The sequence below is a fragment of the Rhamphochromis sp. 'chilingali' genome (genome assembly GCF_963969265.1).
Source record: "Rhamphochromis sp. 'chilingali' genome assembly, chromosome: 14".
NCBI classification, from domain to species: domain Eukaryota; kingdom Metazoa; phylum Chordata; class Actinopteri; order Cichliformes; family Cichlidae; genus Rhamphochromis; species Rhamphochromis sp. 'chilingali'.
The window spans coordinates 19,163,359-19,183,998 of NC_137941.1; the positions used below are offsets into that span (position 1 = coordinate 19,163,359).

At 39.8% G+C, this 20,640-nt stretch overlaps 1 protein-coding gene across 2 annotated transcripts in view; it reads left to right on the forward strand.

Annotated features, from left to right (window-relative positions):
• Positions 1–7,184, forward strand: part of LOC308409616 (immunoglobulin superfamily member 3-like) — a 77,121-nt gene extending 69,937 nt beyond the window's left edge. For both annotated transcript variants that reach the window (XM_080902497.1, XM_080902498.1), the window contains exons 8-10: positions 2,181–2,591; positions 4,324–4,770; positions 5,938–7,184. In XM_080902497.1, coding sequence (XP_080758623.1) covers positions 2,181–2,591; positions 4,324–4,770; positions 5,938–6,188 — 1,109 coding nt within the window. In that variant the 3' untranslated portion in view covers positions 6,189–7,184. The remainder of the gene's footprint in view (positions 1–2,180; positions 2,592–4,323; positions 4,771–5,937) is intronic.
• The last annotated feature ends 13,456 nt before the right edge of the window (positions 7,185–20,640 follow it).

Consider the following 20,640-nt stretch of genomic DNA (forward strand, 5'->3'; position numbering starts at 1 on the left):
TGTCGGGCTTCCTCCCAAGTCTAGTGGGTACAGAGGTAAAGGGGCAATGATGATGACTAATTTAAGATGCTAGCTTTACTCTTACGCAACATGGTGGTCTCACAATGTCTTGTAGACAGGCGTCTTTTGAATGCAGCTAAACACACGCATACTGAATGTACGCGGCAGCTTTGAAATATTACAAACGGCTCTCATTTTAGCATGCGTGCCAATCTGTGGATAAGGATGAGCCTCTCTAGGCAGATGGCTATGACCCTAGGCAGTCAATCATTCAGTCAGTCATAGCAAAGCCTAGCGTGAGCTAGAAGGGTGCATGAATTTGGGGATACAGAAGGTTGTTTTACAAAGGAGAAACATAAAAAGGAATTGGGAAGCTTTAAAAGGAGGTCAGATATAGTTCAAGTTATCAAACAGGAAACAAAATGTACATGACAACTCATTAACATCGAATTAATACAAATGCACTGCATATTGCACATCATATCTGTTTTTATTTACAGTTTTGGGGGTTTTTTTACAGATATGCCTGACTCTCAAAGCATCAATACCCAAATTTTCCTTTGAAAATAAATTTTTCAATAAAATCTTTCTTTTAACTTTGGGGGGAAATGTCAAACTGTGCTTCCATCTCAAAATATAAAAACGGTTCGGAAATGGTCGGATGGAGGACAAGTGGAAAAAGAATATGGCTGTCATCCAGCATTTTATGCCAGCTTTAGGTACTCGACAGTTTTTGATGTTCAGTGGAACAGATGCATTGCAGCATTGCCAAAACTGTAGGTTTGAGATCTATGGTGCTATTTGTGATCTCAAGTATATGATATCTAAGTATCAATTTTGGGGGGTTTTTGTGTCTGTTTAATCTTTATGTTATTAATTACAATAAAAACTGCATCTATAGATGCATTACAACAGGCAGTTTTTTAAAACTGCTGTTTTAATCCATCCAGAAATCACCCATGTCCTTTAGATAATGCTAGCTGATACCTCAAAATGTGTTTTACACTCATTCTGGTGTGAAGAAAGATGGCATTTCCTCAAGATGCATGTCTATAGCTGCTCACATGTATGGAATCTGTTTCCCTGCACACGAGTTCTACCAGTCAAATTGTTGTTGTGCAGGCAAGATGGTTAAAACTAGTTATAGAGGTGGTGTGCCAATTCCACTGGGAAAAACCGCTAAAAAATAAACTATAAATGCAAAACTATGCAGACCTGTTTGGCTTAATGTATGAATATTTGATTGCTTGTAAGTACCCCTGTTGTTATGATTGTTGAAGACAGATCTTCACTGCATTATAACAAGTATTTTCACGTCTCATGTAAATTACAGAAGCTCTTACATCATGAAAAAATGTGCTTTTCACGACAGGAACGGAGAATTATGAGGTGCAGGTGGACATAAGATGTATGAAAACACACAATTTCTGTCCTTGTGTTTTCATACATTCTATGACAAGGATGTTTATGTCTACACGCATTTTTGTGGTTTTCTACATACTTTGCTCAACTAATCCCTCTCCCCCCAGGCATTTGACAGTGGGACTCTGGTTGCGGTCACACCTGATGTACCTGCAACTAATCCTATCGCACAACCAATGTCACTGTAACCAATCCTGTCACAGCACTCAGGGCAGCCTCAGTTCCTTCCTGACATCCCAGTCACACCTCGCTGTCATCTCCTTCCTCTCCTATCTGCTCTCTTCCCTCCTTGCTTGACTTTATAAATGGATTCCTACTTCGTTTACTTTCTGGCAGACTGACAAGACGCCCCCCCCCCCCCCCCCCAACTGCTTTTGTCTTATATCTTACTTAATAACGTAGCCCTACTTTGCAATCCACCCCACTACCATTCACCCTTGTCTCTTCTCCTGTTCTGCATTTACTTTGATACCAGCAGACCTCCCATCCCTGCAGCTTTGGTTTTCTTGACATTTCCCTCTCCTTCCTGTTCCCTTCTTTCTCTCTTTCTTCATCAACCGCTGCACCCACCCACACATCACTATCTTTTCCTCCCCTGGTGCCACCAGAAATAAACCTAGCAACATGTCGTCTGTCACAAAACAGAAATTGCATTGTGTACCTGTCACCAGCGCTCACATTTTCCTATACCCATAGAAATGACTGTCTGCTCCTTTTCCTTTTCTCCCTTTTCCCCCATCTCCCTTCATTCCTTGCAGAGAGTAAGCTGAGAGTGCAAAAGAACAACCAGTCTCAGGTGTACCTGGAAGACAGCCGTGTCAGGATCAATTGCTCCATCACCTCCCAGACCAACCAGGACTCCCAGCATACCGTGATGTGGTACGTGAGACGAGCGACCGGGTCGGAGGCTGACGAGCTGCTGCTGAGGATCGAACGCTCCGGGGCCTTCGAATATGGCGCCTACGCAGATGAGGAGAGACTGAGACGGCGTGTGCAGGCTGAGAGGTTGTCACCCCGTCTGTATGTGCTGACGCTGAACAGGGCTGAAAGCAGCGATTCTGGCACGTACTACTGCTTGGTGGAGGAGTGGCTGAGTGACCCAGATGGAGTCTGGTATCGACTCTCCCGGGATTCCTCGGGGTTCACGCAGGTTCTGGTCAGAAAACCAGGTGAGCAAGCAGTGCTTTTCCCTTTAACCAAATCCATGTTTATTCCCACTGCAGCGAGGTAGCAGCTGCCACTTAAGCCCTACATTTTGTGATCCTTTAAACCACTTAACCATTGTTAACTCAATCCTTCCTCCAACTTGCTTTCCTCCCTCTATGACATGCTATGTCTCACTCCAATGACCTTACACCTGCCCCAGCCAGAGCTCAGGTGGAAAAAGATGGATTGAAGTCATGCCAGCTGATGGAAAACCCTAATCCTCTTGTCCAGAATTCAAAAACTTGAGCTTAAAGCTATGATGTTCCAACTGCCACCTACACTCTGACATCCCACCTCATTACAGTTATTTTAGGAACTCTCCAACTTGTATCTTTTTCCTCTCCCTAACTTGACTAACTTCCTCTCCCTTTTCTCATTTACCTAAACCCTCCTACTCTTCATATACAAAGAGATTCTTTGTCTAACCCCATAAATGCCAATAATAACTGAACAGTCCTGCTGAAGGTGACTTTTCAGGCACTTGGGGAGCAGTATTCATCTGCCAGGTGTGCTGTTTACAATGCAGAATTTATATCATTGATCAGGCATCTGTCCAACTAGAATGTGAGGATGAAAACACCTGGTGATTAGCCCGTAGAGTAAGAAGTGCTTACAGTACTATGTTTTTAAGTTGAATCTGGTCTACCAGTGCATAGCTGAAGCACTCAGCTACTCACGCAAATGAAAATATTTTGAAATATGCGCATCGTATACAAGGCTTGTTTTGGGGAGACTAACGCGTCCCTTTCATGCTTCAGAGAGTTAACACAATATATGTGGAAACTCATCATGCAACATGGACTGTAACTTTTATTATTCATGACCCTATAGATTTCAACTTTTATGGACATGTAAACATCTTCATAAGCTAAATATAAAATGTGGTATAAACTTCGTAGATGTTCATTAAGGTGTTAAAACATTCACCCAGGAAGTCATCCAAAAATCTGCCTGTCGAGAAAAAAGATGAGGGGAGACGTGTGCCAGAACTCTCCTTTTTTTCCCCCTGCTTTCCTGCTGTGCTTTCTGCTTCTCATTATGCTTTAACAAGGAGACCGTTCCAAACTGTGTGTGAGATGAGTCCAGGCATGCCAAGTCTGTACTGTCATTTTTTTTAAAACTGCAGTGGAACTGGGTCATAGTATCACCCCTGAAGGACTGTAGTATAACCGCACACCAGACACAGTAGCCTTGGGGTAGGATCCAACCCTGCTGGGAAGCTGAAAGACTAGTGATAGCTCTGGGCAGCGCTCTGAGATTTATTTATTTTTTCCTTTTTGTTTGTGCATTTGGGAAGTTTAGTGTCCCATTTTCAGAATCATTTGCTGTTTTGTAGTATTAATTTCTTTGGACTTGTTCAAATTAGAGCAATGACTGGCATTTATTTTGATTCATTTAAAAAGAACATCTCTTCATGATTTTATCAGTAAAACACTGAAATACAGCTACCGAATGCCAAACTGACAGCAAAGAAAAAAGAAAATCATCATCACAGAAGCGTTTTTTGTATGGGGAAATAATAATATAATATTAATATGCTGCTATTCTGAAGATCTTCAGAATAGCAGCATGGTAACCTACTAATTAACTGATTTGTTTGTTTTGTATTTGAACTTGAACTAAGCTGAAATTATTAGAAATTTCTTGGAGAGCTTCAGGGTCTTCAATTTCTGTTTATTTTCCGGACCCCTGCAGAGGTTCGCTTGCAGGTTGAAGAACTGGAGTCAAACATGACTGTGGAAGAGTCCGGTCCAATCCGACTAGGCTGCAGCATTCCCTCACAGTCATCCCGAAACTCCCGCTTCTCCGTGTCCTGGTATGTAGAGCGCCCTAAAAACGACAACAATGAGGATCAGCCAGGGGAAGAAGAAGGAGACCGGGAGTGCGTGTTCTCCATTGGACATGATGCCGTTTTTGGAAATGGAAACTGCAGCCCCATAGAGGAACCCGGGCCAAATTCTCGCTTGCAGTTTGAGAGGATGGCCTCTGATCAGTACAGCCTGACCATTCAAGGGGCCCGGCCAACAGACGGGGGCCGATACTACTGCCACGTTGAAGAGTGGCTGCTCAACCCCCGCAACGTATGGTACCGCCTGGCCACCAACAATTCTGGGTACACTATTGTCAATGTATTACAACAAGGTAAGCTCGTAAAAGACAGAATCTTTTGATCTGTCGTGACACTGAAGATTGCATAAAGCTATACTTTTATCAATGGCTGCCTTCTAACAGCATACTGGTAATTTATTACCAATTAGCTACTGCTTATTTGGAAATCTAGGCTTATCGTATGTATTGTCACACTGTGCAGTCCTAATATCTCCTAATATGTGTTTTGGTGCAGGCAAACGGAAACTAATAATAAGCAAGTTATGCAGCTCTTAGTTACTTTTTTTTTCTCGTAATTTCTATCTTGTGGGATCTGGCTTCCTCAGTTGCAATTAACAAGTAAAAATGAGAGCCAGACATGGCCGCTTACTGTTTAGCACTGAAGCTGAGTCATTTACAGTGTCAAAAGCTGTGCTGGTATTTAAAGCAGTAAAATAAATCAAATTACAAGGCTCAATAAATAAGAGAAGATGATTTAGAAGTGCAAAAAGTGCAAGCTGTAAGAGACCTGCACTCTGTATTTATCAGTACTCAGCTATGTTTATTATTAACCCTCTGAAGTCTGACTCACATTGTCCTGTTCGTTGGTTCCCCTGGTTTCATTGTGTAAAAATGCTTGCGTAATCTCATTTCTAACGAGTACAATCTGGTTATATACATCTTTTATTCAGTAAATTCTAGCCTATTCAAATGTGCTGCAGTGACGCCAGGTGAACTTCTAAAAGTTTATGACTACAGACAGAAAAGAGAAAAACTCTGAATGTTCTCTATTTACAGTCATTAAGGTCATTTTGTTTTTCTCCATTACAGAGGGCCACATCATTTTCCTTACTTCCAGATATATACACGCTGATCAAAAAGGCACTGAGCTTATCTAGGAAAAATCTAAGTTCCTTCTGTTTTTGCCAAAACTTGGTAAAACTATTTTTAAAAGCCGGAAATCCTGTTAATTATTGTTTTACACAAATTCTGAGAGGTGTAGTTTTCAATTTCTTTTCCCCCCCCACTTATTCTCACATAACCACATATTCATTCATGTGACATCATAGCAGCTTACATATGCTGATACAGCAGCTTCTCAGGTGGAAGAAAGAAATATAATATGTATGTATATATATCAGTAAATGGTGATATTTTGACACATAAATGAGAAACTTTTGAAAGAATAAAACAACTAACGTGTTTATTTTCTGCCAACAGTGTCCACCGTCCAGTCAGTGGTGTGCTCCAATAGCTCCCTCTTCTACTTTGTCTTTTTTTATCCCTTCCCCATTTTTGGCATCCTCCTCATCGCCCTGCTGCTAGTCCGCTACAAGAGCCGCAACAACAGCAAGAGCCAAGAAGGCAAGAACGGTGCTCCCTTACTGTGGATTAAAGAACCTCACCTCAGTTACTCTCCCACCTGCCTGGACCCGCCAGCTCTCAGCCTGCACCCCGGCTCGGTCGACTAAGCAAGGGTCCTGCCCGACTGCCTCGCTTAAATCGTGGATTTAGCCTACACTATGCCAGGGAGCAGATCTGGACTCCACCTTCAGACCTTACTGTCGTTCACTGCTGTGTTGAATTAGTCAATCAGTTGATCAGTTTGAAAATTCACACCCTGGTGGCTGTCTGTTTTATGTTAAAAAAGTGTGTGTGTGTGTGTGTGTGTGTGTGTGTGTGTGTGTGTGTGTGTGTGTGTGTGTGTGTGTGTGTGTGTGGATGAGGTTGTGTCTAGTGTGTAAGCACAATTAACTGTGCACGTGCAAAGTATGGGAAAGGAAGTATCATGAGGCTCTCTCATTTTCTTTTTGTTTTGTCTTTTTTTTGTGAATCTTAATTTCTTAGTTGCATCTTTATTACTCTGAATATTCGTCTATTTTTCAAAAGAGTGCGGGGAGGGAAAAAAACTGTGCACATGAGATCACGGGCCAATTTAGGAAGAACATTTAAGAGAAGGAACTCTATAATCAACTCTGGCATTAAGAGTATGCCAAAAAAAAAGTCTCAGCACTGATCCAGGAGCAGCTACAGCCTTGCCCACTATGCTGGTTGCCATAGTGATGCTTTGCGCCCACTGACTTCGTAGCTGCCGACTTGGTTGCCAGGCTGCATAGAGACAAAGGCTAGGACACACAAGTCTGTGTCCTAAGTGAGGATGTGTGTATGTGTGTTGGCCCACCTGCCTTCACAATGAGTTTAGCTTGGCAGACAGAAACAGGTCCTGGTGTTAAACACTGCCAGACACTCTGGCCTTAGTGGGAGACTGTCCCACTCTTCTTCTCCCAGAAAAGAAACTGCAAGCGAAAGAGTGGGAGATGGGGAAATTATGGAAAATAAATGAACAGCTCCCTCCTGCTGAGGATATATGTACTTTAACACAAGTGATTTTTTCTCAGTGCCAAGTCCTCCTTATTTCCTCAACAGCTACTCTTTGAAATTTTAAAGAGGGTGGGGGGGGGGGGGGGGGGGGGGGGTTCAAAGGCAGATTGTAAATACGTCTTCTTACCTCCTGCTGTGGATTTATGGGACTTGTTGGCAAAAACAAAAGAAAAAAATGTACTTATGTTGAATCAGTTGAGTTGTCCTGGTTGAATTTCCACATTCTTGATTGAAATTGAATTCTTGCACATTTCTTTGAATTCCCCCGTACGACCACGAAGTCCTACATCTTTAAAAGATATCAGATGCATATTTTTTTTAAGGGATTTGTATAGCGCCACACTGAAGATTAAAAATGTGTAGATGTATCATAAACCACTAAACACATTATCTGCACATCAGAAGACCAGTTTATGATGACAAATGTTTGACTTTTGTGATTATTCTAAGGTTGTTGTTTTTTTTCTATTTATTGTTTTATACTGTTTTGCATAGCTTTGTAAGATTTTCTTTTTTGCTTTGAATTTCAAAAAAGAAAAAAACTGCTTCTGCTTGTGTTGCCAGGCAACTGCACCAAGCACATATGTCAATAGCCTGTGTGTTGACAATGTGGTAGAAGTAGAAATGCTAGATTTGTCCTGCGCATTTCATACCAGGTTGTCAAGTTCGGTCAGTGTCAAAACACTTCATTATAGTTATAGATATACAATTTACTGTGGCTTTAAATATACAATAGTTGACCAGGCAAGTCACAAAAATAGATTCACGTAAATGCTTATTCAATTTTTTTTTTTTTTTTTGCTTGAGTCGCATTTATTTAGTGAAGTGTGATGTAACACCTTAGGTAGGATGTTTGGTCAAAGACAGCGGAACTGTTTAACATGTTTTCTAATCAAGGATTCTGGCTGAAGGCATCCGCTTCAGCTCCCCTGACGCAAGGGAGAAGGGTTGAAAACCTCTGTTGCCTTCTCTGGAGTGCCAGGGGAGGTGTGAAATCCTCTATCCAATGTGGGCCTAACCCCCATTCACTGCCAGACTGGACATGAGAACTCTTGAGAAACGTGACATTATTGTCGTCTCAGTCGTGTCAACGTGTATATTGCATGACAATATTGCAGGAGGAAATTTGATGTTTTGTAAACTTCGAACTCTGTGAATTGTGTTCGTGTGACAGAGCCCAGCCCAGCCCCTCCCCCGCCCCACCCCAAACTTCCTGACCCAAGAGTGAATACGAAGCCCCGGCCCCAGTCATCATTTACGATATCTGACTGCCAATTCTACATGCCCTTTGAGCCTGTGAAATAGATCATTTCAAGAATGGGTGTTGTGGAGACTGTGTTTGATATTTATTGCTCCTATTCGTCTTTTTAATGCTTTGCTTTTATGCAGCATTTCATTAAACATATTTATGTCAAGAAAAAAACAACAAAAAAGAAGCTACAAGTATGTTTCCTATACTGTGACACGAGCTACACAGCTTCCTAGTTTTTTTTTATTTTCTCCAAATGATCCTTTTCAAGTAGACAATACCATTTTAATCTGAGTGAGGCTGGGAGTTAGAAATGTGATGCATGTGCAGCAAATACAGCTACAACTAACCTGATCAGTGTCATAACAGAACCTGGAGCATCAACTAGCCGTCCATCTGTTATTATGCATATGCCAACATGATTGGATAAACACATTTTTGCGGATCATATCCTATCCCGGGTCAGGTGCAAGGTGCTCGGGGGAGAAAAAAAGTGCCACACAGTGGAAACGAGACAAGTAGTACCAGCTCAAAGGCCAGCAATATAATGAGGCAACATTTTGATTTTTGAAACTAAGCTAATTCTACATGCATAAAACTGGCCTGTTTTGTATACATAGCAAATGACTTCCCCTTTTTTGCATTATGATTTCTCAATGGTCCTAATTTTCTAAGTGTTCTCTCACATGCGCTTGCCTAACAAAGACCTCGGTGGTCAAAATATTGCCTTATTATTTTTGTGTTTGTTTACAACTACATCTCTTGACAAGATTAAAAAAAAAAAAAACTCACAACAGGAAGGAAGTCAGTGACATAAATAACTGGTGTGGTTTGACAAAAATGGTTTCCACTTCTTATGGGCTTGCGCTATCGTCAGCGCTAAATCGAAAGCTGGGAAGGAAAAAAACAAAAAGTCTACATGAACTCATTTGTTGGTTGAGTGATTGCCTTTTATGAATCTCAGACATTTCCAGGGATGCTGGATGGGTAAATGGTGCCCACAGAACAGCTGCTTTGGCTTTAATGTGTAAATCCCACAATCTGAGACTTAATTCATGCAACATTAATTGTATCTTTCTAGACTTTAGCCAGGAAGTGGAGGATGCGGTTGTGGTTTTTCATGTCACATTGCTCACTACCATCAATAGCGCTGTACACTCAGTCTCTAGTGTTTCTGTGGTAATAATATCACCCATACCTCCCAAGATCTCTCCACACATTCTGACAGTCTTGTAGCTGTGTTTTGAGGGCTGCATGTTCTGGCTGTGTGCTGGTTCCGGATTTAGGTGTAAAACAGTGTGTGTTGATGTGTTCAGTTGAACCAGTGATGCTTTATTTTCACTGATGTATTTTTATATGACCATGGTTAATTTATTTTTCCTTATGTTATTCTATCGAATAGTTACCATTGTGACCATTGAAGAGACACTTAGCTATTGTCAGTTTATTGCAATAAAAATACATTGATTGCCTCTTCCTGTTTTGCTTCCAACCATATACATTTTGCAGAGTTTGGAGATGCGTCATTAAACCGATATATCTATCAGTTCTTTTCACAACAGTCACGACTTGCTGAGCTGCTTTCTACACCCTTGCAAAACATCTACATTTTCTTTAAATGATACTAGCACTATAGGAGGCATGGTTTTTGTTCAGTTAGTGTAAGATTTTTGTCCTTTGCTGGGCAACAGTTACTGTATTCTGTATGTTCTGTGTTCATTTTATGAATGTTTATTTATTCATTTGAGTTTGTGCATAAAAGGAATTTAATCATCATGTTAAAGTATGTATGTAGATCGATATGTTTTTGGACCCTTTTTTTTTTTTGTAGGTTCACCTCTGTATACCATTACAGTGAATTTTAACCAAACATTCAATTAATGTGATTGAAGTGCAGACTTTCAGCTTTATATCAATTGATTTATCAAACGCACAGCATTAACAGCCAGTTTTATACAAAGTCCTCGATTGTCAGATGCTCAAAAGAAAGTGAACAATTGACAATCGTTTTTAAATTATAATATATACAAGGTATGAGGTCCAACAAGATGTAAATATAAGTGGAGGATGAGGAAAAAAACAAATCTAACACTGTTGTCAAAATCTACAGTCAAGAGATGCTTTGCTGAATGGAAATACAGATTTTACAACAATGTGCAAACCACTGACTAAAAGATTAACTTGTACCAGAATGATGAGAAGAGAAAAGGGTGGAGGAGACAAACTGCTCATAGTCTGAATCCACATTATCTCAAACATGGTGGAAGCAATGTGATGGCCTGGGCATGTATGACTGCCAATACCAGTGAAAGTGATGGGATTAACTCTGAAGTTTACAGCTCTTTGCTCATATTCAGCTGCAAAGCTGATTTAAAAAGTGCTTCACAGTCTAAAGGGATAATGACCTAAAGCATGCTGCATAACAACCCAAGAGTTTATGTGATGTTCTTCAATGGCCAAATCAGTCACCTGATCTAAACCCATCAGAGGATGACTTTCAGTTACTGAAGACAGAACTAAAGGCAGAAAGATGAGCAGCTATCCAAAAGTGGATGCAGTAAAGATCTAGCAAAGCATCTTTGCTAGATCAAACAAAGGACCAAACATGGCATTGGGTGATGTCCATGGGTTCTAGGCTTCAAAAGGATTGAATACTTTTGTTAAACCTCTTGAATTAAAGCTGAAACTCGGCACTCCAATCACATTTATAGTAAAAACATGTTGCGGTGGTGTACGGAGAAAAAAATTACAAAACTTGTATCATAACTGTAAGGTGGATCTTAGAGATCCTCACGCAAATTAACCAGCAACTTAAAAAAAAAAAAAACACTTCTGCAGTTACATAACTCCAACACAGGTGGAATTTCTCAATCTTTTACCATCACTCCATCAAACACTGCAGCAGTAAACTGTCTTCAGTCAGTCTATGCCATTTGTTTTTCTCCCAAATTCATATTTACCTGTTATAATGCAAAGGAATACCCAGTGATGCCAAGAACAAATTCTGAAATTATCTCCATAAAGCATGGCCACAGAAAAAGAAAGGGTGAGGGAAAGAAATTGTGGTTTGGTTTTCATCTGGTTTTGTTATTCATGCAGATTCTCAACTTGCCTGAAAGGGAGGCCACCGTTAAAGATCTGTTGATGTAGATAGCTAGCACACACTGTTAACACATTGTTGGTTGTTGGGTGTTTTTTTGTGTGTGTGTTTTTTTTCTGGCAAACTGTGTCGCAACCTCACAGGATGCAAAACACCAATTGTCCCCCTTTGAGCACTATTTCCCTGTCCCAGTTCCTTCAAGATTTCTGTGCTGTCTGTCTCCACTTTCTCAAGCATTCCCTCTATGAGGAAAGATGTGTTTTGCATACAAGTTACCAATAATCACAAATCCATAGTTCTTGCAGAGAATCTAGACACCTAAGGGCACACTTGGGCAGACAGTACTTAACGATCCAGAGCAGCAGGGCAGTAGTCGGGCAAATATATTATGATTTATTACCAATAGAAGAGAGAAAGTGCTGGAGAAAATGCAAAGAAAGGACATTTTCTCTTCTGCTTGCACTATGGTGAGCTTGGATGCATAACAAACAAGGACGGGGATAAAAATGTTTGAAGATGGATACAGATCATGTGTGAATTTCTGCAGGGAATATTCGCCTGTGTGCAAAACATGTTAGCTTAATCACGGAGCTTAGTATCTGCTACAGACAGGTTGTTTGGTTCTTAGAGAAGAGACATAAGGGAGGCAGAGCTACAAAATTAACACCCTGTAAAGGGTGATTGGTAGATGAGGACTGTGTACAGCTTGTTGCACTCACTGTTGTATGATACCACATTGCTTTGTGTAGTATGACTCACTCGGTGATGTAAGGCTGAATCAGAAAGAACGGGCATGAAATGTTAATCTGCACATTTACTTCTCGAGACATTAGCGTGGATGATGGACAAGAGGCGGTAAAAGTAGAAAACAGTTGTGCCACCTGTACTCTTGAAAATTGCACTGTAATTTGCTATTGATGCCTCAGCAGCAGTCTTTAATCTGTGATCTGTATAAAAGCTGCTTGAGAAAAGAATCAATAGCTCCATTCAAAACGTGTTTGTAAAGGTTGTCCGTTGGGGGGGGGGGAAAGGTCAAGAGATTATCATGGACACTTACAGGCAAATGATGTACTGCAGAAGACACCTCTACTGACAAACCAACAACAAAAACCCTGATGGCCCCACATCATTCATTATAGATATAAAACATTCAAACACACACTGAAATATTCTCATCTTATTCATAATTGATACACACAAAATGAGTGTACTTCCACTGGTTCGGCTAAGATGAAGTAAACTGGTGCTAAGGTTGCTGCAACATTCGCTTGGGACCCCAGCATTTAGTCTCTCAATTCTCAGAGGAAGCCGGGAGATTCAGATGCAGACCTAATTAAGATGAGCTTTTAAAGCTTGATGGATGGAATTGCCTTGCAAAATATTTGGTTTTTGTGAAGAAAAAAAAATGAAGAAAGTCCACTTAATCTCTTGAGCTTTTCAAAGTTCAGTTCAGTTCAGTTCATTTTTATTTCAAACATTTCAAACATGTGCCTTCACAATCATTACAAAATATCATTCCATTATTTGTTTGAAAAGGAGTAGGCTGAAGTATTTACTTATTTGTCCCTACCCCCTCAAGTTTTACCTCTCATTCATTTAATTTTTTTTTTGTCTTAAATTAAACAAACAACATATGAAACACATAAACATATGAAGTAAAACAAAACATAACATACATAAATCAAAAACAAGAAATTAGCAAGCCCCACCACAGTATAGTTTCTTTCATATGAAAAATACAGAATGTGTATATTTGCAGATACACAAGTTATGGAAAAACAACAAACCAAAACAAAACAAAAAAACAACCAAAAAAGAACCGCAACACCATTACCAGCAACATTACCGTCCTGGGTTAACCCCGTTTTCTTCATTCTTATACTTATTTAAAATTAGGTTTTTATATTTTACTTTAAACTGTTTTATGTTTTGACTGTCTTTTATTTCTTCTGTTAGACTGTTCCATAATTTAACTCCTGCAATTGAGATAGACATAGTTCTTAAAGTTGTTCTAGCACTTTGTATTTTTAAATTCCATTTCCCTCTTAAGTTATACCCACCTTCTCTTTCTATGAACAATTTACAGATTTCTTTGGGAAGCAATTTATTTCTGACTTTATACATTATTTGCGCTGTTTTAAGCTTCACCAAGTCTTGGAATTTAATAGCTTGCATTTTGACAAAGAGTGCATTTGTATGGTCCCTGTACCCTACATTATTTATTAATCTAATGGCCCTTTTCTGTATTATAGTTATTGTTTGTGTGTTACTTTTGTATGTGTTTCCCCAGACCTCTACACAGTAGCTCATATATGGCAGTAGTAAAGCACAGTATAAAATGTGCAGTGCTTTCTGATCCAACATATGCTTTGCTTTTCCCAGGACGGCAATGCCCCGTGCCAATTTCCCCCGAACATAAGTAATGTGTGGCTTCCAACAGAGCTTGTGGTCAATGATCACCCCAAGAAATTTTATTTCATTTACTCTTTCTAAATATACATTGTCAACACATATTTCTACTTCGATGTTTTTCTTTTGGTTTCCAAACAACATAAATTTGGTTTTATCGAGATTCAATGATAATTTATTTATATCAAACCACTTCTTTAATATCGTTAATTCCTGTGTGATCATTTCCAAAACCTGTGGCAATTCCCCACCTGCACACAGTATATTTGTGTCATCTGCAAATATTACAAACTTTAAAATCTCCGATACTCTGCAGATATCATTTAAGTACATAATAAACATTTTTGGACCCAGTACTGAACCTTGAGGTACTCCACAAGCTATATCCATCAAATTAGATTTATATTCATTTATTTGTACATATTGTTGCCTATTCCCTACATAGCTTTTTAACCATTCCAAAACCACTCCCCTAAACCCGTACTTTTCCAGTTTTTTTAATAGAATTTCATGATTAACAGTATCAAACGCCTTCTTTAGATCTAAGAAAACTCCGAGCGCATACCTCTTATTATCCATACATTCCGTTATCTTTTCCATTAAATCTATCAGTGCCAAAGCTGTTGATCTGTTGTTTCTGAACCCATACTGACTATCTGTCATTAATTCATATTTTTCCACAAAACTGTCAAATCTTTTTATGAAGAGTTTTTCCAGTATCTTAGAGAACTGGGAGAGTATTGACACTGGTCTATAGTTTGTAAAATTATGTCTTTCACCGGTTTTGTAAATGGGAATAACTTTAGCAACTTTCATTTTTTGTGGAAAAACTCCTTTTTGAAACGACAAGTTGAATATATATTTTAATGGTTTTACTGGTTTTACGATACCATCAATAACTGTCTTTACCGTTACCATATCAATATCATTCCAGTCTGTACTGGTTTTGTTCTTAAGTCCTCTAACCATGTCATAAATCTCTTTCTCTTCCAAAGCACACAGGACTTTTGACTATGAGAAGGTTTGTTTGCTAGATGTATTTTAGAACGAAGCTTTAGTGAGCGGGAAGAGCAGGGGTGAAGGTAGCGCTGAGAGAGTTTTTAAAAAGACTAGTGCTACCCATTTTATGATGCTGGAAGTACAGCGGTGGTAACATACAACAAAAATAAAGGTGAAGCTTTGCTATATACACATTTAGTGTCGCATTTACACCATGAAAAGCGCCTAAATCAAGTGCGCTGAGGTTGGCGGGAGCATGTATTGCACAAATTTGATCAGCTTTAAAATCATTTCGTTTAAAATAAAAACTGTGTCAGCCAGAGGAGGCTGCTAAATAGAGGCAGAGGAGATTTCTCCTCGTCTGTTTTCTAGAGGCATGAAGGAGATCAAAACATGAAAGAGTAATTGCTTGAAATAAACTATTACCCAAATTTCAGTATAATTTATAGATTTTTCCTGCTCTTTAGACATAATCCATTGCAATTTTGATTAAAATGTTTGTTTTAACCCCTGCAAGGAAGGCAGGAGGGGAAACGACAGCCTGCATTGTATGCATGAGTGTGTGTACATTGAATATACAAAGGTACTGGACCACACCTCTTAATCGTTGATGTTTTTAGTCCTGTTGCCATGGGGGTATATAATAAACCAGGCCAGGCAGTTCGGCTTTACAACAGTTGTGAAAGAATGTGTAGCTCTAAAGATCTCATGTAAGTTCAGTGGCTGTAGTTGTAGTAAAATCATTGCATTATTGCAATAAGGTCTATATATTTTCCTAGATATCTCGCAATCAACTGTTAAGTGGTTTTATTGCAAAGTGAAAGTGTTCAGGAACCACAGCAATCCAGTCAGGATGTGGCAGATAAAGCTGACATCATGCTGAGGGGCATAGTCTATAAAAGTCGCCAACACTCCGCTTACTCAATAACTGCAGAACTCCAGACCTCCAGGCATTAATATCAGCACAGAAATTGTGCCCTAGAGCTTCATGGCATGGATTTCCATAGCCAAGCAGCTCCTGTAGATGTAATGTGTAGGTGTCTCAGCACTTTTCTGCATATACTGTAAGTATGCAAGAAGGAGCTTGTGTTGTCCTTCTGAAGGGAGATCCTGCATTAATTTAATGCATGCCAAGACATGCACAACAGTGCACCACCAGAAAACATCCTCCCTAACCAATCAATCAACAGCCACAATACATTATTGATATGACAGTATGTTACTGATTCTCTGTACTACACTCTGTGAGTGCAATGAATGTTTGTAGAGACATAGAAGCAAAATACATTTAGAATTATAGAGTCATGATTTCTGACTTGCAAACAAATTTTGCTTGCAAATTAGAAATTTCAGTGGAGTCATTTCCTTTTTCATGTTTATTCCTCTCTTTTTTTTTTTTTTTTTTAGTGTTAGCTTGCAACTTGCATTAACCAACTGAGCAGTTAGCTTGTTGTAGCAGAGCTGATGCATTTTTGGCATAATGTACTGTGTGCTATGTCATCATTTGCTGGCTTCTACTGTCACAGCTGAGACTGTTATGGAGGGGCCCAACATTTTCATGTGACCCTTTTGGACAGTGCATATAAAAAGATGGACATACACCGCCATTTTTAAACTGAATGTGATGAGTAAGAGGTAGACTGACTGAATAAGAGAAGGACAATGCAAGCTAATGGGGTCATTTAATGTAGAACTGAGCAATATGTTATATTTCACAAGCTAAAAAAAAAGAAGAAGTTATTATTAAAATGTTTTCTGAGGTTATAGATCAATTTAGCCAACCAAGCACAAGACTCGCCTCCTACTGGACATTTGGAAAAATGCATTGCAGACTCAGACGCTACATATACAGATGGCAACACATCAAGCATTCCCATCAAGAACTCAATAAATAACAGTTGTAATGAAATCTAAAAGACTTAATCTAACTTAATCTTTTGTTGAATGTTAAAATGCAGAAATAGAGTAAGTTCCCAGCTAGTGTAAAATAGCATGATAAGTTTGTTTTCCTCCTCTCCAGTTTTCACCAGTCCCCACTAATGTTAACATCAGGGAAGTGCAAAAATCTGTGAAATTGTCATTTAGGTCTCTAGGGTTTGTTCTCTAGGGTCTAATTATAATATTTCATGGCAGTCTATCTAGTAGTACCCTGAGACCAGGCAGCTAAGACCATAGGCCTTACATATAGTTATAAAAAAAAAAGAGCTATATGCAAGCTAATTGTCACCTTCCAGAAAATGCATTATTTCACACATCAGTAGGCCCTATAGCAGGAGCTGAGAGGCAACGAGGGCAACCCATACCTCCATTACTATCCATTATATCCATTATACATTAACAGTATATTCTACAAAGTAGCCCACCTTGCTGAGAGCTGAAGCAAAAAAGATCTTTTGTAAATTTATCTTAGGCAAGATGTTTTTAATTGTTAATATAATGATGCACATTCAATCAGATGAGCCCTTTATGCATAAGTAAAGTTGGTAAACAGCAAGCTAATCAGTGATGTGCATCTTGTTCTCCTGTGGGATGCCAAGTAATTATGAATGAGCAGGAGCGGGCAAAGCGAGTTCACTAATGTGTCTTTAGTGCTGAAGAAGACTGGAGGAGCAGAAAGATATAATTCTGCTATACAATAATCCCAGAAAAGGAGGAAAGAGTGAAGAGGCAAAGATGGTGCTGTGGGGAATAGATGGAACAAAATAAATGGCAGCAGAGAAGAGTAGGAGAGGAAAATACAGAAACATAAAAAACATATTCCCCTGTGACAAGCTAGCTACTTCAAACGGCATCTTTGGATGAGCCAGTTGAGTATTTGACAGCATGTAGTAGGCTTTCCTATCTTGTTTTTCATCTCTCGTGATCATGCATATGGTAAGAGATACCGGTATCAGAATGTCTGAGACCCTGGGGTAAAATTTCCAGATGTAGATGTAGATACTCGTACTCAAACCAGGTGTTAAAGCAAAACCCTGTTGTGGTAATGTGTGAACTGCAGTCTATCGAGACAGGTTCTGGAGGGACATGCTGTTTGCTGATCTGACCACCTTCACTGTTTGGTTGTACACCCTGTGGTACTCTGTTGAAGTCTGCAAACACCTCTGCCAGGCATTGAGACATTCAGCTCTCTGAAGATCAAAAGCTCCGTGTGGTAGGACTCGACTTAAGCGGTCAAAGAAGTGCAGGAGACTGATGCTGTCCAGTGTAGCAAGTGATTTATTCACCATTCTGTGGCCCAAGAATATTTACAAAGAAACAAATAAGAAACTCAACTCTATAATTAACTCAATTCAAATAAACATAACTGAACTTAAATCAACGGAAATTAAGGTCAAACTGCACACAGCTACACTGACCTGAACCCTTCTTCTGAAACACCTGAGTTCGTCTGCTTAAATAGTCCCCTTAATCAAACACTTTCTCCTCTGGACTATTCCATTCAGTAGGTAGGTGAGATGAACATGATTATATTCATCCTCTACTACTCCTCTTGACTGGCAACATAAACTCTGGTGTAATCAATACATATCACAACATTAAATCTATTTCTTTATAAACCCTTTAAAATCAACTTTATTAAATTATAAGAATTCTTCCCCTCCTGCCCTTGGTCTCTTCCTGTGACCTCAGATGAACCCAGAAGGTATAAAGCAGGAAGTAGAACTACATTTCCTCCTTTTGCTTCTGGAAGACAGGTAGGTAAAGGTAAGTTCAAACAATACAAATTAACAGTTGAAATAAATAACATGTTAACTTAACAAACTTGCATGAATTGATTTAAACCAAGATGTTATATTATATAATCTGTAAAAGTGCAGAACATAAACAAACCCGGGATAGTAGATGTTTGCCTATTGCAGATTACATGTGAAATATGGTTAAATCAAAACAAGAATGTTAACTAAGAATGTAGACAAATGGTCTTCTCACCCACTTTGTCACACTCCCCCCCCCCCCCTTAAGACCGTTACTCCTCTGAGTCACGGGACAGGAAATCAGCAATGACATTCTTATGTCCAGGTCTATACTGGACCTGGAAACGAAAAGGCTGGAGAGATAAATACCATCTTGTTATCCTGGCATTAGTGTCTTTCATATTATGAATCCATTGCAAAGCACGATGATCAGTCTCAAGAACAAACTCTTTCCCAACAAGATAATATCGCAAGGTGTCTAGAGCCCATTTAATCGCCAATGCCTCCTTTTCAATGGTCGAATACCTCATTTCCCTTGGAAAAAGTTTGACTGATGTACTGGACAGGCAACTGCTGCCCTTCCTCTCCTTGCAGTAAAACAGCTCCCAGACCCACCTCAGTGGCATCTGTTTGTACTGTGAATGGAAGGTTAAAATCTGGACACTGCAAAACAGGTTTCTGACACAAACAGTCTTTCAAATCATTAAATGCATCCTCAGCATCTTTCGTCCACCTGATCCTTGTAGGACTAGATTTTCTTGTCATGTCAGTCAATAAAGCTGCTCTTGAGGAAAAATTTGGAATTAGTCGACGATACCAACCTACTAATCCCAAAAATGATCTCAACATTTTCTTTGTGTTTGGCAAGAGTGCTGCAGCAACTGCATCCACTTTTCCAACCTGAGGGCGAATGCCTCCACCCCCTATTACATAACCCAGGTACTGCACCTCGGGCTTGGCGATGTGACATTTCTTGGCATTTATGACAAGTCCAGCATTTGCGATACGTCGAAACACATCAGCAAGATGTTTCAGATGATCTTCCCATGTACCACTATAAACAACAATGTCATCAATGTAGGCAGCTGCATATTGTTCTGCACCCTTCAACACTCGATCCACCAACCTTTGGAATGTAGCTGGTGCTCCATGCAAACCAAAGGGCATCACTGTGAATCTAAACAGTCCACTCGGCACTCTGAATGTTGTTAAGTCCTTAGATGAATCTGTCAAGGGAACCTGCCAATAACCTTTACAGAGGTCAAGGGTAGTCAGAAATTTAGCATTTCCCAAACGATCAATTAGTTCATCAACCCTCGGCATTGGATAAGGATCAAAAGCAGACACAGAATTTAACTTAGAAAAGTTTACACAAAATCTAAGCTTAGGATCATCTTTCTTTGGTACAAGCACAACAGGGCTACACCACTCACTGTGCGATGGCTCAATGATTCCTGCAGCCAGCATCTCCTCCAGCTCACTTTTCAACTCAGGCAATAGCTTAGCTGGGATACGGCAAGTGGTATCTCTAATTGGCCGTTGGTCTGGAGAATGCAAAGTGATTTTGTGTTCAATGAGGTGTGTACGACCTGGCTTTAGACTGAAGAGTTCTTTGGTCATAAGTGATTGCACCTCCTGACGTCTTTCCAAAGGCAAATGGTTTAAATCTGGAAACACAGTTTTGACAGCTGAAGAAGGGAAGTACTGCTCCTGAGGCTCTTCCTCATCCACAACTGTACATGCCCACATGGATGTTGAGTCCTGTGGCTGGTCAGTCCACTCTTTCAAAAGATTGACGTGGAACACTTGATGATTCTTTCGACGGTTTGGTAAATGAAGCTCATATGTGACTGGGCCTGTCTTCTTTGTGATTTCATATGGCCCCTGCCACTTTGCAAGAAGACTGCTCTCAGAAGTTGGCAAAAGTAGAAGAACTTTCTGTCCCTCACGGAAGACTCTTCTTCTTGACACTTTATCATATCTTTGTTTTTGCCGCTGTTGCGCATGGGCCAGATTGTTATTAGCAAGTTCTTGGAAATGTTCTAGCTTGTCTCTCATTTTGAGGACATGTGAGAGTTCACTAAACCTCC